This window comes from Pangasianodon hypophthalmus, chromosome 22, assembly GCF_027358585.1.
Source record: "Pangasianodon hypophthalmus isolate fPanHyp1 chromosome 22, fPanHyp1.pri, whole genome shotgun sequence".
NCBI classification, from domain to species: domain Eukaryota; kingdom Metazoa; phylum Chordata; class Actinopteri; order Siluriformes; family Pangasiidae; genus Pangasianodon; species Pangasianodon hypophthalmus.
The window spans coordinates 8,807,706-8,821,606 of record NC_069731.1 but is presented as its reverse complement, the minus strand read 5'-3'; the positions used below and the strand labels follow the sequence as shown (position 1 = coordinate 8,821,606).

The 13,901-nt window shown below is 40.8% G+C and overlaps 1 protein-coding gene across 1 annotated transcript in view; it reads left to right on the top strand.

Annotated features, from left to right (window-relative positions):
* The window catches only part of rpgrip1 (RPGR interacting protein 1), a gene marked incomplete at its 5' end in the record, with an annotated part of 53,248 nt that extends 46,047 nt beyond the window's left edge, over positions 1-7,201 (top strand). The window contains 3 exons of the mRNA XM_026924820.3: positions 3,597-3,681; positions 3,890-4,017; positions 4,094-7,201. Of these exons, the coding sequence (XP_026780621.3) occupies positions 3,597-3,681; positions 3,890-4,017; positions 4,094-4,194 (314 nt within the window). The remainder of the gene's footprint in view (positions 1-3,596; positions 3,682-3,889; positions 4,018-4,093) is intronic.
* Positions 7,202-13,901: the final 6,700 nt, after the last annotated feature.

Here is a 13,901-nt window from a genome sequence, read left to right as displayed (position 1 = left end):
AACCAATCTTTGGGTGGGTTTTTGCACTTAGGAGACCAGCTGTCATGCTACCAGCTCCCAGGTGGGTTTACATTTTGTATTGTCTTCATTTGTTTCAATCTTAACAAGATACTTTTACAGAGCCTCTTTGTTAGCCATTAGTCCCCCAACCTGGGGGACCAGGAGACTGGTCTTTATAGGTCTTGTACCCACAGAACTAATTGGCATGGTTGACACTGCCAGGAGTGTAAGCTCCTGACGGTATAGCTCTTTGGCTCACTGCAGGACACAAGCTACCCTACCATGACAATTTTCCAGACTAAACAGGGTAGTTCTCCTCATCTGGTGAAGCTATATTTTGCCATCAAATTGGCCAAGCAAACCATTTCATTTCCAACCTTTAAACAGATTCATATTATTTTTTACAATCCAGTATTATGTACATTTACAGTACAGTACTGTGCAATATGGGCTTTGACTTTCTGTGATACATGGGCTTCCAGTTTCCTATTTGGATTACAAATACAGAATTTACTGGTATGGTCAGTTATGTTTTTTCATGCAAGCACAGAATGAATATGCAAGTCAGCCATCATTTGTCATTTTTGTATTGTTTACAGAATAGTTGAAGCAATGGAAGGCAACCTTCCATTGACCTTGGAGTGAGTGCTTTGACACTGGCTTCATATTTTGGGGGTCCTTAATTTTCAATTACAAATTCTGTACAAGAATGTTTAGTTGCAAGTATTGGTGGCATTTAATATAAATGTTTAATCAATAGCATTTTGCAGTATTTAAATAAACAAGTAATGACTCATGAAGGCATGTCATATCCAAATCCAACGCTGATCCAGGAGCCACCTCAACTCCACATCTGAGTCCAGTATAGACATTATGTCTCTCTAATACACCTGACTTCTAACAACACCTGTCTCCTGTTTATCCCCATTTTTATTTCCAGCATATTTAACCCGCTTAGTCACCTCTAATCTTTGTGAAGTATTTGCCATTTCCATATGTGTACTTTACGTCTTGTTTTTGAGCGTGTACTCGGATCATGAAAATAGAGTGCTAATTTAATTATGGTATTATCACTGGTGAAAATAATAATTAGAAGAAGAGTGGAAACTATGACAGTGAATGCAAAAGAATCAGAAATCAGAATGAGCTTTACTGCCAAGTGTGCTCACACACACAAGGAATTTGACTTGGTAAGTGAAGGTCCAGTACATACATAAATATGACAGCAAGATGCATAATAAAAAGAGACATGATAAGCTTAAGGCAGAATAGACATGGTACAGATGCTATGTACAGCTATGCAAGGGCTAATGCAACATACAGAAAATTGCACTAAGAGGGTCCTTGGAGGCAGTTAACAGTTCATGACGGAGATGGCCTGTGGGGAAAAAGCTGCTCTTGTGTCTGGATGTTCTGGTGCTCAATACTCTGTAGTGCCGGCCAGTGGGCAGCAGTTCAAAGCAGTTCTGGCCTATTGATCCACTGACAGATGGCAGTTGGCACAGAGAGCTGGGTTAATTTAGACAGGAGGAGATCTGGGATGATGATATTGAAAGCTGAACTGAAGTCCACAAATAGGATCCTTGCATAGGTCCCTGGTCTCTTGAGGTGTTGCAGGATGTAATGTAATGCAGTCCCATGTTGACTGTATCATCCACTGACCTGTTTGCTCAATAAGCAAACTGAAGGGGGTCCAGCAAGAGTCCAGTGATGGCCTTCAGGTGGGCCAACACCAGTCTCTCAAATGATTTCATGACCACAGATGTCAAAGCAACAGGTCTGTAGTCGTTCAGTCCTGTGATCTTGGGTTTCTTTGGGATGGGGAATGATGGTGAAGCGTGTGGAGCAGGAAGGGATTTTACACTGCTCCATTGATCTGTCTGGGTTAAGATGGGTGACAGCTGGTCAGTGCAGACTTTCAGAAAGGCGGGTGAGACACTGACCCTTTCTGAGCCTGTAGCTTTCCTGATCCTCTGTTTCTGGAAGAGCTGGCACACATCCTCTTAACAGATTCTAAGTGCAGGATGAGTAGCAGGAGGGGGAGGGGAGTAGCAGGAGGTGTTAACCGTTGTGTGGTGAGAAGATCAGAGCTGGTGTGAGACTGCCCTTTTCAGATCTGCAATAGAAACGATTCAGGTCATCAGTGAGTTGTTAATTTCCAACAGATAGAGGGGATGATGTAACTGATGTCGTCTTTCAGGCCTGTCTACACTGATGCAGGGTCATTGGCTGAAAACTGTTTTTCAGCTGTTCAGAGTAGCTTCTCTTAGCCACACTTATCTCTTTTGTCAGTGTGTTTTGGCCTGAAGCTGTCTGAGTTTTGCTGTAAACCATGGTTTGTCATTGTTGTAAGTTAAATAAGTCCTGGTGGGAACATACATGTCCTCACAGAAACTAATATAGGATGTCACAGTATCAATGAGCTCATCCAGATCAGTGACTGTAGCTTCAAAAACACTCCAATCAGTGCAGCGAAACAGGCTTGTAGTTCCAGTTCTGCTTCACTGGTCCATCTCTTTACAGTCTTTACTAAAGGCTTGGTAGATTTAAGTTTCTGCCTATAGGTTGGGAGAAGATGAACCAGACAGTGATCAGAGTGCCTCAAAGCTGCTCTGTGAACAGAGCGATATGCATCCTTTATTGTGGTGCAGCAGTGGTCCAGTAGGTTTCTGTCTCTGGTGGAGCTTGTGCTGTCTATATTTAGGCAGTTCACTGGTGAGGTTTTCTCTGTTAAAATTGCCAGAGAATAATAAAGTCCAGGTGTTGTTGCTCCATGTCTGTAATTTGATGAGCCAGCTTTTGCAGCGCTGCACTCACGCAGGATTGAAGAGGGATGTAAACACTCACCAGAATAAACGAGGAAAACTCTCGCAGTGAATAAAAAGGCTTGCAGTTGATGAAGAGCACTTCTAAATTAGGACAGCACAAATTCTTCATCATTGTTACATCTGTGCACCAACCTTTGTTGATGTAAAAACATAATCCGCCACATCTTGTTTTTCTCCGCGGTGCAATCCACTCTGAGCAGCTGGAAACCAGGCAGATGTAACGCGCTGTCCGGAATCGATTTGTTCAGCCAGGTTTCTGTGAAGCACAAAGCAGCAGAGCTGGAAAAGTCCTTGTTTGTTCTGGTGAGAGTAGTACTGTGTCTTTTTTGTTGGTGAGGGAGCAGAGATTGGAGCTCTACGAGTACGCCCGCCCGCTTCCCTTGTTTGCGTCTCTTGGAGCATTTGTACAGGACCGCAGCTCCTCTGACTAAGATGTCCACTAAAATGTCTGTATGGATGAAAATTGGTAAAAGATTGATAAGTATGCATTGCCTAATGTTCAGCAGTTCATCCCTGGTAAAAAGTTAACAGAGAAAAGTGCCTAAAGACAGGACATACAAACAATAACAACAAAAAATAACAAAAACTATGGGGAGCTCCAAACTGAGGCAGCCATCCGCGGTGCCAACTTTAAGTAGGAGCTTATATAAGATCCTGTTAAGACCTGTTGGTGCAACCAGTTACTACCTTCAGATCTTAGCAACATCACTGTTATTCTTTATTATAGCTACACTCCCTCAACCTCATCAATCTCTCTCTATCTCTCAGTCATACACGTTGACACCACGGAGGCATCTCCTCTGAGGCAGTACCTCTATACTATACTGGAAAGGACTGATGCTAAACAGGGCAGGTAAGCAGACATTGAGACAAAGTGAAATGGAGTGAGTGATAGTGATTATACCCTTATTATACCCTTACGCTCTTTGATGAGACTCATATAGAAGACACGGATAAAAGGAACTTAATTTGACAAATATAGGTAGCAAAAAGTAATCCAGATTATTCCAATACAAAATACAACTCCATGGAATGTTGTTTTTTTTCCACTAATCACTTAGGTTAAAGTTCACTGTGGTCAGTGAGCCGTTGAATGAGGAAGATGAATGTGTGGATGTTGGCCATGCCTACTTGGACTTGCAGGAACTACTTCTTACAGGGAATGATGTAATTGAACGCCAAATTGATAGTAAGTGCCCTTTTAAATGATATTGAGGGTATCACTGTATCATCCTCATAAACTCATTTAGACTTTTCTCTCTCAGTTATCAGAATGGATGGTGATCAAGAGGTGGTGGGGAGTCTGAGAGTGTCTTTAGAGGCTGCACAAGCTTTAACAGGAATCTCCTGGGAGTACCCCAACTAGGAAGAGTGGAAAGAGAGAAGGACAGAGGCACAGGAAACAGAGCAAAGGAAGAGGCAAAAAAAGAGTAATAAATCAAGAAAAGGAGATCCAAGTTATTGAGCTTGATTAATTTATCTGAAAATCCTAAATAAATTCTTTGACAGTGATATCAATAAGTGGTTGTTTTATACACAATGTAAAGAAAGAGTTTAAAGCTGGTGTAAGCAGTATAGCCTCCAAAGGAATCACCCTCCATCTCTCAGTCTCAAACAGTCTATCCATACCTCGACAAGTGCACAGTGTAATGTGCATGTAGATTTAGATGTAACATCATGACCCAGGAAATGCCAGTGGGGGTACAGGCTTTTATTATATGACATATATTACATTTTATTAGATATATGAAATTAATGATATAGTTCAAACCAAGTACAGTGAGAACACACACCCATTGACGGAGTGCTCAGTAAACCAGGAGCTGATTTTCCATACCTTTTTTCCTCTGTCGAGCCATTTTTGCTCCCTCAGAGAGATATTCAGCTTTCACAATCCCCTGTCATCTAACTAGCAGGCTTGCGGCATGAGAATCAGAAACCAAAAAAGGTAAAAGGATTGGTGAGATGGCACCCTCAAATTGCCACAATCTGGCATATTGGCTAGGCACCCACATACACCTATCAGTCACACCATTAAAACCACTGACAGGTGAAGTTGATGTGTTGGAAGCAGGAAAAATCGGCAAGTGTAAGGATCTGAGTGACATTGACAAGGGCCAAATTGTGATGGCTAGACGACTTGGTCAGAGCATGCCCAAAACGGCAGGTCTTGTAGGGGTGTTTCCAGTATGCAGTGGTTAGTACCTACCAAAAGTGGTCCAAGGAAGGACAACTGCGGATCTGGCGACAGGGTTATGGGCGCCCAAGGCTCATTGATTCCCATGGGGAGCAAAGGCTAGCCCATTGGGTCACATCCCACAGAAGAGCTACTGCAGCACAGCAACTGGTGAAAAAAGTTAATGCAGGCTATGATAGAAAGGTGTCAGAACACACAGTTCATCGCAGCTTGCTGTGTATGGGGCTGCATAGCCGCAGACTGGTAAGAGTGCCCATGCTGACACCTGTCCACAGCCAAAAGTACCTACAAGGGGCACATGAACATCAGAACTGGACCGTGGAGGAAGAACATGGCCTGATCTGATGAATCACATTTACTTTTACATCATGTGGAAGGCCAGGTAAGGGTGTATTGCTTACCCGGGGAAGAGATAGCACCAGGATACACTATGGGAAGAAGGCAAACCGGGAGAGGCAGTGTGATGCTCTGGGCAATGTTCTGCTGGGAAACCTTGGGTCCTGGCATTCATGTGGATGTTACTTTGACACATACCACCTACCTAAACATTGTTGCAGACCAAGTACACCCCTTCATGGCAACCGTATTCCCTAATGGCAGTGGCCTCTTTCAGCAGGATAATGTGCCCGGCCACACTGCAAAAATTGTTCAGGAATGGTTTGAGGAACATGACAAAGAGTTCAAGGTGTTGACAAGGCCTACAAATTCCCCAGATCTCAATCTGATCAAGCATCTGTGGGATGTGCTGGACAAACATGAGCGATCCATAGAGGCCCCACCATGCAGCTTACAGGACCTAAAGGATCTGCTGCTATCATCTTGGTGTCAGACACCACAGCACACCTTCAGGGGTCTTGTGGAGTCCATGCCTTGATGGGTCAGAACTATTTTGATGGCACAAGGGGGACCTAAACAATATTAGGCAGCTGATTTTAATGTTATGGCTCATCAGCATAAATTCTGATAGATAGATAGATAGATAGATAGATAGATAGATAGATAGATAGATACATAGATAGATAGATAGATAGATAGCATTTATTGTCATTGTATTTCTACAACGAGATGAATGGAATGACGGGTCACATCTTCCCCCTATAAGGAGAGAAGAGGTCCTTAAAGCAGCCATGCAAGGCGCTAATGTCCTCTCTCATCCGCGATAGAAGAACATAGAGAACAGAACAGTCAAAGCAATAAACAAAGTCACAAACACATACATCATCATACAATGGAGCAGTTACGTGAGGGGTCTTTTTTGTTGGTTACAGTACGGGAGGGTGGGGGGAGCAAGAGATTAGAAAAAAGAAGAAAATGTGACAGAAATGTGATGGCATTGCATGAATGATAAGAAGAGAAATGTCACACTCTCTGACTCCTGATAGGCATCTAATCACCCTCAACATCCCACACCACTAGAGGTCCATAGAGCCCATTCATAAAGGACAAGGGCTGCCAACAGGGCACTTTATGGTTGAAAGAAACATCAAATCAAGACCAGTTTAAAGTGAGCAACTGGGCTTAATTAGTTACAGAAAATGTAGTTTGTTTTCATTTCTAGTAGAGTGGATTATTATTTGTAAACTGAATCTGACCTGATGGAATGTTATTTTGTATGGTGTATATATAGTACACAAAGCTACTTTGATCTTCGCTTCTCTCTTCACATCTTCATGAGCACCTTGTGCATGCATTCTAATAATAACGCTGTCAGTTTCCTGTTCAATCTCAGTATTAAATCTACTGTATTATATTCAGAGCCAATAAAATTCATCCATGAACAGTGTTATTGTGATTTTGTGGTTATTTGGTGGATAATAGAGTAAGCACTTTATGTCATTCTAATTCCCCTTTTTAATCCAATAATTCGAAAACAATGACCGATTACTTGGAGCTAGAGCTCCCTATATATATCCAAAACAGTTATTTAAAGGTCCATTCCTGATGCCCACATGGTGTGAAACCCTTCCAATTAAATTTCTGCTTTGTGCATGGATGAGCGGGCAACAGAATGCTGTTGTGAGTGTGCCCTTTGTGCATGAGCATTCACATACCAATGCAACACACAATTATAGACCAATTATATCATTCTCATCAAAATATCTACTCATTCATAACATTCACTACCATTTCTATTGTGTAGTCGTGCCTGCTAGTACGTGTACTAAATAAATGTTGTTTTAATGAATTGATTTTGTGTTTGCTGTCCCTCAGATCAAAATTTAAGCTACTGTTGAAGAACTGCGAACCTTCAGATCATTTTATAAGTCACTATTATCATTCTTAATTTATAATTAAGTTATAATAGTTTGAGTATAATTTAATTATCATTAACTATGTTACTAATAACTAAAACCCTGAATATTATTATGGAAGTCATGTATGGCCATCACTATTATTAAGTATTAAGTACTTACTGTACATCGAAAGCTGATCAAGGAGCAAAAATAATCTATATATGCAGCGTTTGAGAAGAAGCCCAGAAAGGCGATGTGGTAGCCTTTGTGGCTGGGCTTGTTAGAACAGAGCTTGAAAATATTGGAGGATTATTGCCAGACTTCATTGTGTGCTAATACTTCACAAAAATACCAAGTTCAGTACTTCATCGAAATAGGTGCTTTGACTGGCTTAGACTGAGGTTGGTCATATTTGGATTGTATTAATTGGTGTAAATTTTTAAAAAATTGGAGTGTTATGCACACACACTACTGCAGTCATGTGGGATTTTGATATTTCATAATGCGCACAAACAGGAATTATGATAGTGGAGTGCAAAAAAAACTATTATACTAAGAGGGCAAATTTTACTAACTATATTTTACTGAGGTGGCTTTTTCAAGGACGATGGATCCACCATCACCTCTGGCTTGCTCATTAGGGACAAATTTATATCTATATCTGGATTTCTATAAAGCTGCTTTGTGACAATGTCCATTGTTAAAAGCATTATACAAATAAAATTGAATTGAATTGTGTATGTAACCCACTTCACTAAGTATTGGTGTGTGTGTGTGTGTGTGTGTGTGTGTGTGTGTGTGAGAGAGAGAGAGAGAGAGAGAGAGAGAGAGAGAGAGAGAACAGGTGTCCCAGTCCTAATGTGTATGTTGAGAGGGTGTTAGAGTTGATAGGTGAGAAAGTGGGTGGGTTGTCCTAGGAGGTTATGGTGGTTGCCTAGTTCAGAATGTTGATGGCTGTCAGGTAGAAGAGAACCTGCTGATGAGTCGTTTGCAGATCAATCCTCTCTGTTACAATGCAGCTGGTATATCATATTGAGATGCAGTAGGTAAGCATGCTCTCAGTACTACAGTGATAGAAGGTGGTGAGCAGATCCTTGTTTAGGTTCTCTCCCGTAGTCGATAATGAAATCCTTTGTCTTGTTGGTGTTGAAAGCCAGGCTGTTCTCAGAACCCCCCATTACCAGGTGCTGCACCTCCTTCCTATAAGATGATTCGTTGTCAGAAATCAGACCTATAACTGTGGTGTCAACGGCATACTCCATGATGGTGTTGGTGTTGTATATAGGGATGCAGTCATAGGTAAAAAGGGAGTTCAGCAGGGGGCTTAGTGCACAGCCCTGCAGAGCACCAGTTTGCAGGACAGATTTCTGGAGACTATTATATTAAATAAACAGTATTTGGCCATTTGTATTCTGTTGTTCAGGTTGGGTTAGGGTGGTGAGTAGAGCAGTAGAGATAGTGTTCTCTTGAGATCTGTTGGCTCAGTATGCATACTGGTATGAATTTAGGATGGCTGGCATGGTGAATTTGATTTATGACTGTACCAGTGTCTCAAAGAATTTCATGACAATTGGGGTCAGAGCAACTGGTCGAAAGTCATGTAGGCTTTTGATGGCTGTTGTCTTTGGCACTGTTACAGTGGTGACTTCTTGAAGCACTTAGAGACAATGGTCTGAGACATGGACATGTTGAAGATGTTGCTGAACACATCTGCCAGTTGAGCAACACAACTCTTCAACACATGTGCCGGAAATCCCATCATGCTCTGCTGCTTTCCTGAAATTAGGCTATGGTTCTTTTAATGATTACGTTACGTGGATTATGATTTGTGTAGGATCCAAACATAAAAGGTTGTTATATTTGTGTTTTGCACAGATTTATTATTTTGCCTATTTCACATATAATCTTTACATTATGTGTCATGTTTCTTTGGTAGTTATTTAATTTCAATTCAACTTTATTTGTATAAATTTTTTTTTCAAGCACTTTTAACAATGTACAATGTTACAAAGCAGCTTTACAGAAAGCTGGACATTCTGTAGATTTACATTTAGATCCCTTATGAGGAAACAAGATGTGTAAGTGACAAGGAAAACCTCCTTGACACCGCAAGAGGAGGAAACCTTGAGAGGAACCAGACTCAAAAGGGAATCCATCCTATACTGTCTGACACTGGATAGTGTGATTGAGTCATTACTCTTCCACACCTGTATTCTATAGAGCCAAACAGTACCGAGTGTGTCGAAAGGATCTTCAGTATGAGCATCAGGGTCTTTTTTTTTTATTATTTTATCAAGTTTTTCAGGGTTAAGTCTATAGTATCCAAGTGAAGTTATCCAATGAATAATGAATTAGATATGAGTGTAAACTGTTTTCACTAAGTGCAATCTTTAGGCTATCCAAGAGAGACCAAACACGGTATCTGTGTGGTACTATCCACAGTAATCTTTAGGTTATCCATTTGGGGCCAAGTTTCACTTTTCTATATGACATTGATGAGAATAGTGACTACATATTCAAGAGATTTATTTAGCAAATTCTAGCAAATTGTTAAGTCAAACATTTTCTTGTGGAGTCAATTATTTGCTTTTGTAAATAGTGGGGGGAAAAAAGGCTGAAATAAAGAAGTCAGATAATCACTTCATTTTTGCTAAAATGGAAATCTCCATAGAGGAACATGCTTCAGTCACAAGGCCCTCCCTTGTTTGGTTGAGAATTGGATGAGATTGTGGATTATAGCAGATGCACTATAATGCCAAAAGTATGTGGACACCTACATTTGCAGCATTTAGCATAAGCCCTTATCATTTCATTTTTGCTAAAGTGAAAATCTGCATTTCTTACAGAAGTGCTTTGAAGTCTCTATCAATAAATACATCCTGGTAGTGGTTCATTAGGTTATGGACTAAGAGTACTATCAGTCTAAAAAAAAATCTTTGAAAAAACTAAGAATTTTCTAATTTAAGTATGCTATGTGAAGGTGAGTCATCGTTTGAAGACAGCCAGTGACTCAGCTGTTCGGACATCTAGGGGAAGTTCATTCTACCAGCGAGGTGCCAGAACAGAGAAGATCCTTGATGCATGTCTTCCTTGTACCCTGAGAGATGGGGGGCCAGTTAAGCAGTGTTAGATGATCAGATGGAACGTGGTTCAGTACATGGTGTGATAAGTGCTTCAAGATAGGTGGGTGCTAGTCCATTTTTGGCTTTGTAGGCAAGCATCAGTGTTTTAAATCTGATGCGGGCAGCTACAGGAAGCCAGAGGAGAGAGTGTAGCAATGGGGTGGTGTGGGAGAACTTATGAAAGGAAGGTTGAAAACAAGCCGTGCAGCTGCATTCTGGATCAGTTGCAGAGGTCGAATGGCATGCAGAGGCAGACCTGCCAGAAGTGAGTTGCAGTAGTTTAGTCTCAAAATGACAAGGGACTGAACAAGCACCCGAGTGGCCAGTGTGGATAGAAAAGTACAAATCTAGATGTGTTAAACAACTTAGAACATGGCACCATTTGTTTGAACCTACCCATTTTTCAAGTGATCAAATATATTGGAACATGTGACAGGTGTTTCTTCTTGCCCAGGTGTGCCCTGTTAGACTGATTGTTTAAGCGAAACTAATACCTCTGAATGTCTACTCTTGGTTTTAGCCCTCAGTTTTATCTGTGAAGACTGTATTTGTTGTTAAAAATGATAAACCTACATGAAGACTACAGAGCTATCTATGGGAGAAAAGCAAGTCATTTTGAAGCTGAGAAATAAGGGAAACTTGATCAGAGCCACTGCACAAGCATTGGTCATAGCCAATACAAATTGAAAAAGAAAGAAACCACTGGTGTACTAACAACTAGGCATTGAACAGTGCGTCCAAGGAAAATAACAGAAGCTGTTGACAGAAACACTGTGAGAGCTATGAAGAAAAAACCCCAAAAAACTGTCAGGCACATGACCAACAACCTCCACATGGCAGAGGTGAAGGTATCACAATGCACCATTCAAAGAAGACTTTGAAAGCAGAAATATATATGCAAACCCCTCATCAGCAGTAAGAATCAGTAGGCCAGCTTGTAATTCACAAAGAAATACAGAGGTGAGCTGCAAAAGTTCTGAAGTCAAGATTAACCTCTACCAAAGTGATGGAAAGGCCAAAGTGTGGAGAAAGAAAGGATCTGCTCATAATCCAACACATACAAGCTAATTAGCCAAGCACGATGGAGATAGTGTCATGGCTTGGGCTTGCATGGCTGCATCTGGAATGGGCTCACTAAGATTTATTGATGATGTAACTCATGATAGTAGCAGCAGAATGACTTCAGAAAACTATTGTTTTTTAGGTGGCAGATGAGATAATATTGTTAGGTGTTTACCCCAAAACTCAGTGGATCACTTGTTCTGGTGAGGTAAGGTGTGTTCAAGTACCGTTGTACTTCAAGAGTTGTGTCAGCAGTGACATTGTGGACTCTTTTTGTCTCACTTATGGGAGCTACTGGACCATAAGATAAGTTTTCCTCTCCATCTCTCTGTCCTCCTGCTGAAGTGGCTGCTGCTGAAGTTGATGGCTGGGGTGATTCTGGTGGTAGTAGTGTAGACGTTTCACATACCCGTGCACTGCATTCAGCGATGCAGTCCTTGACTGCAGCATCAGCATTGGCCACATTGCCAAATGCTAGAGTCTTAAATCTAGGATCCAAATGAGTTGCTTTGGCCAAAGCTCCGAAGCGTTGTTTCAGGTTCCTTATCAAGTTGCTTGAGAGTTCAATTGCTGTTGGTGATGGCAGTTTGTGTGCTCTCTCATTCATTTTATGAAATATCATCTGGACGATAGGTATTATCCTTGAAACTGTGACCACTTTCTCTGCTGAGAGCTCAACTGTGGCATGATTGAAGGATGAAAGGGCATGGAGGCACTGCGAGATTGCGAGATAGACTGTCCATCGTGTTATGTTGGTGTTCTGAGAGGTTAAAGCAGCACCAACTGCTTCAGATTCTATAGTTTTTGAAGCATGAAAAATGTGCTGTTCTACCTTGGTTCCACCTTGTTTCCACTTCCTGAATCAGCTTCATTTTTTGTGTACAGAGTCATGTTTGAGCCATGGTCCATAATGAGGCATGTAACTTTGTCTCTTATTCCTCATGACTCCAGCAAAACAGTCTTTGCATCTTTAATGTACTCAGCTGTGTGTTTCAGGAAACTTTATAACTCCAAGCACAACAGTACACAACTTGGTTTCATCACTGATGTAATGGCAAGTTACCGCTAAGTATGCATCCATATTCATGGATGTCCGCATGTCAGATGTCAAATTAACACTGTTGGCTTTTTTCACCTCTGCCACCACCTTCTCTTCTGTCACTTTTTACCTTGCAGCAACTATGTCTTTAGTCCATATCTTGTAGGAAGCACATATGCTGGGTCAAGCTTCTTTAAACTAAAGCCTCATCATTGCACTTTTACCTTCTTGAAAATAAAATATGGACTTATTACACTGTATGCTGTGTGAAATTAAAATGTTATTTACAGTGTGCATAGCTTTTAGGCTTTGAGGGCCTAAAACTGTATGCTGACATATTTTTTTTGTCCATCACTTTAGACCTTTAGAGGCCCAGAAAATTCAATATGAAAGATTTCATATATACATAGTCTATGTACACCAGAAATTTCAGTTCCACCAGATGTATGCCCATTAGATAAATAAGAGTGTTTTGAGTAAACAAATCATATACCTCACAAGGTTGTTTTAGAGCTTTTCAGAATGGTCCCATACAATAGACCTTGGTCTTTTTATGCCTCCACTCGTTCCTAAAGTTGAAATGTTTGTCAAAATGCAAAACTGTCCAAATTCTCTCTTGCCTACTTAATAACTCACAACATCTGGCCATGTCTTCTTTATTTTTATAATGAAATTTGGCAGGATTTCACTTCAGATGATTAACAAGGCATCCTGAGGTAAGCACTGACCATGGATCAGTACAAACACTATTGAATCATTTCAGGTTTATAAACCTATATAAAAAAACCTGACACGAGAACAGTTAAAATTATATATTAATCACTTGGTTCATTGGTTCACCTTGAGATCAACACCCCCTAGCGGAAAACCACAGAAATTTTGAAACGTTTCAAAACAGTATGACGCAACGAAGCCTCATTTGCTGAAATCATGTGACTTGGGCAGTTTGATATGTGCTCCGAACCACTAATTCGATACAAAAGATTCGTAAAGGTTTCGAAGCTTCATGAAAGTGTTTGAAAGCGCCATCACTATTCAAACAATGATTGATTGATATTAGCCAAGAAAACATTCCCCACACTATTACACCATCTCCACCAGCCTGGACTGTTGACACAAAATAGGTGACTGCCCAACTAGGTGATTCTACTAGGTTTGAATATAAGGCAGTGCAATTTAAGAATGATCGCCCCATTCTCATGCTTGTTATCTACCATCCATCTTCTTGATGAGATTGGGTAAATGCTTTTTTTGGATTTTAAATGGCTTTCAATATTTCAGCTACTGGAGATTTTAATATTCACATCTATGTGCCCACAGATCCTATGACTGCTGAGTTTTTTAGATTGCTCAACTCTTTTGATCTTATGCAACATGTGCCTGGTCCCACTCATAAACATGAGCATACCCTAGACTTGA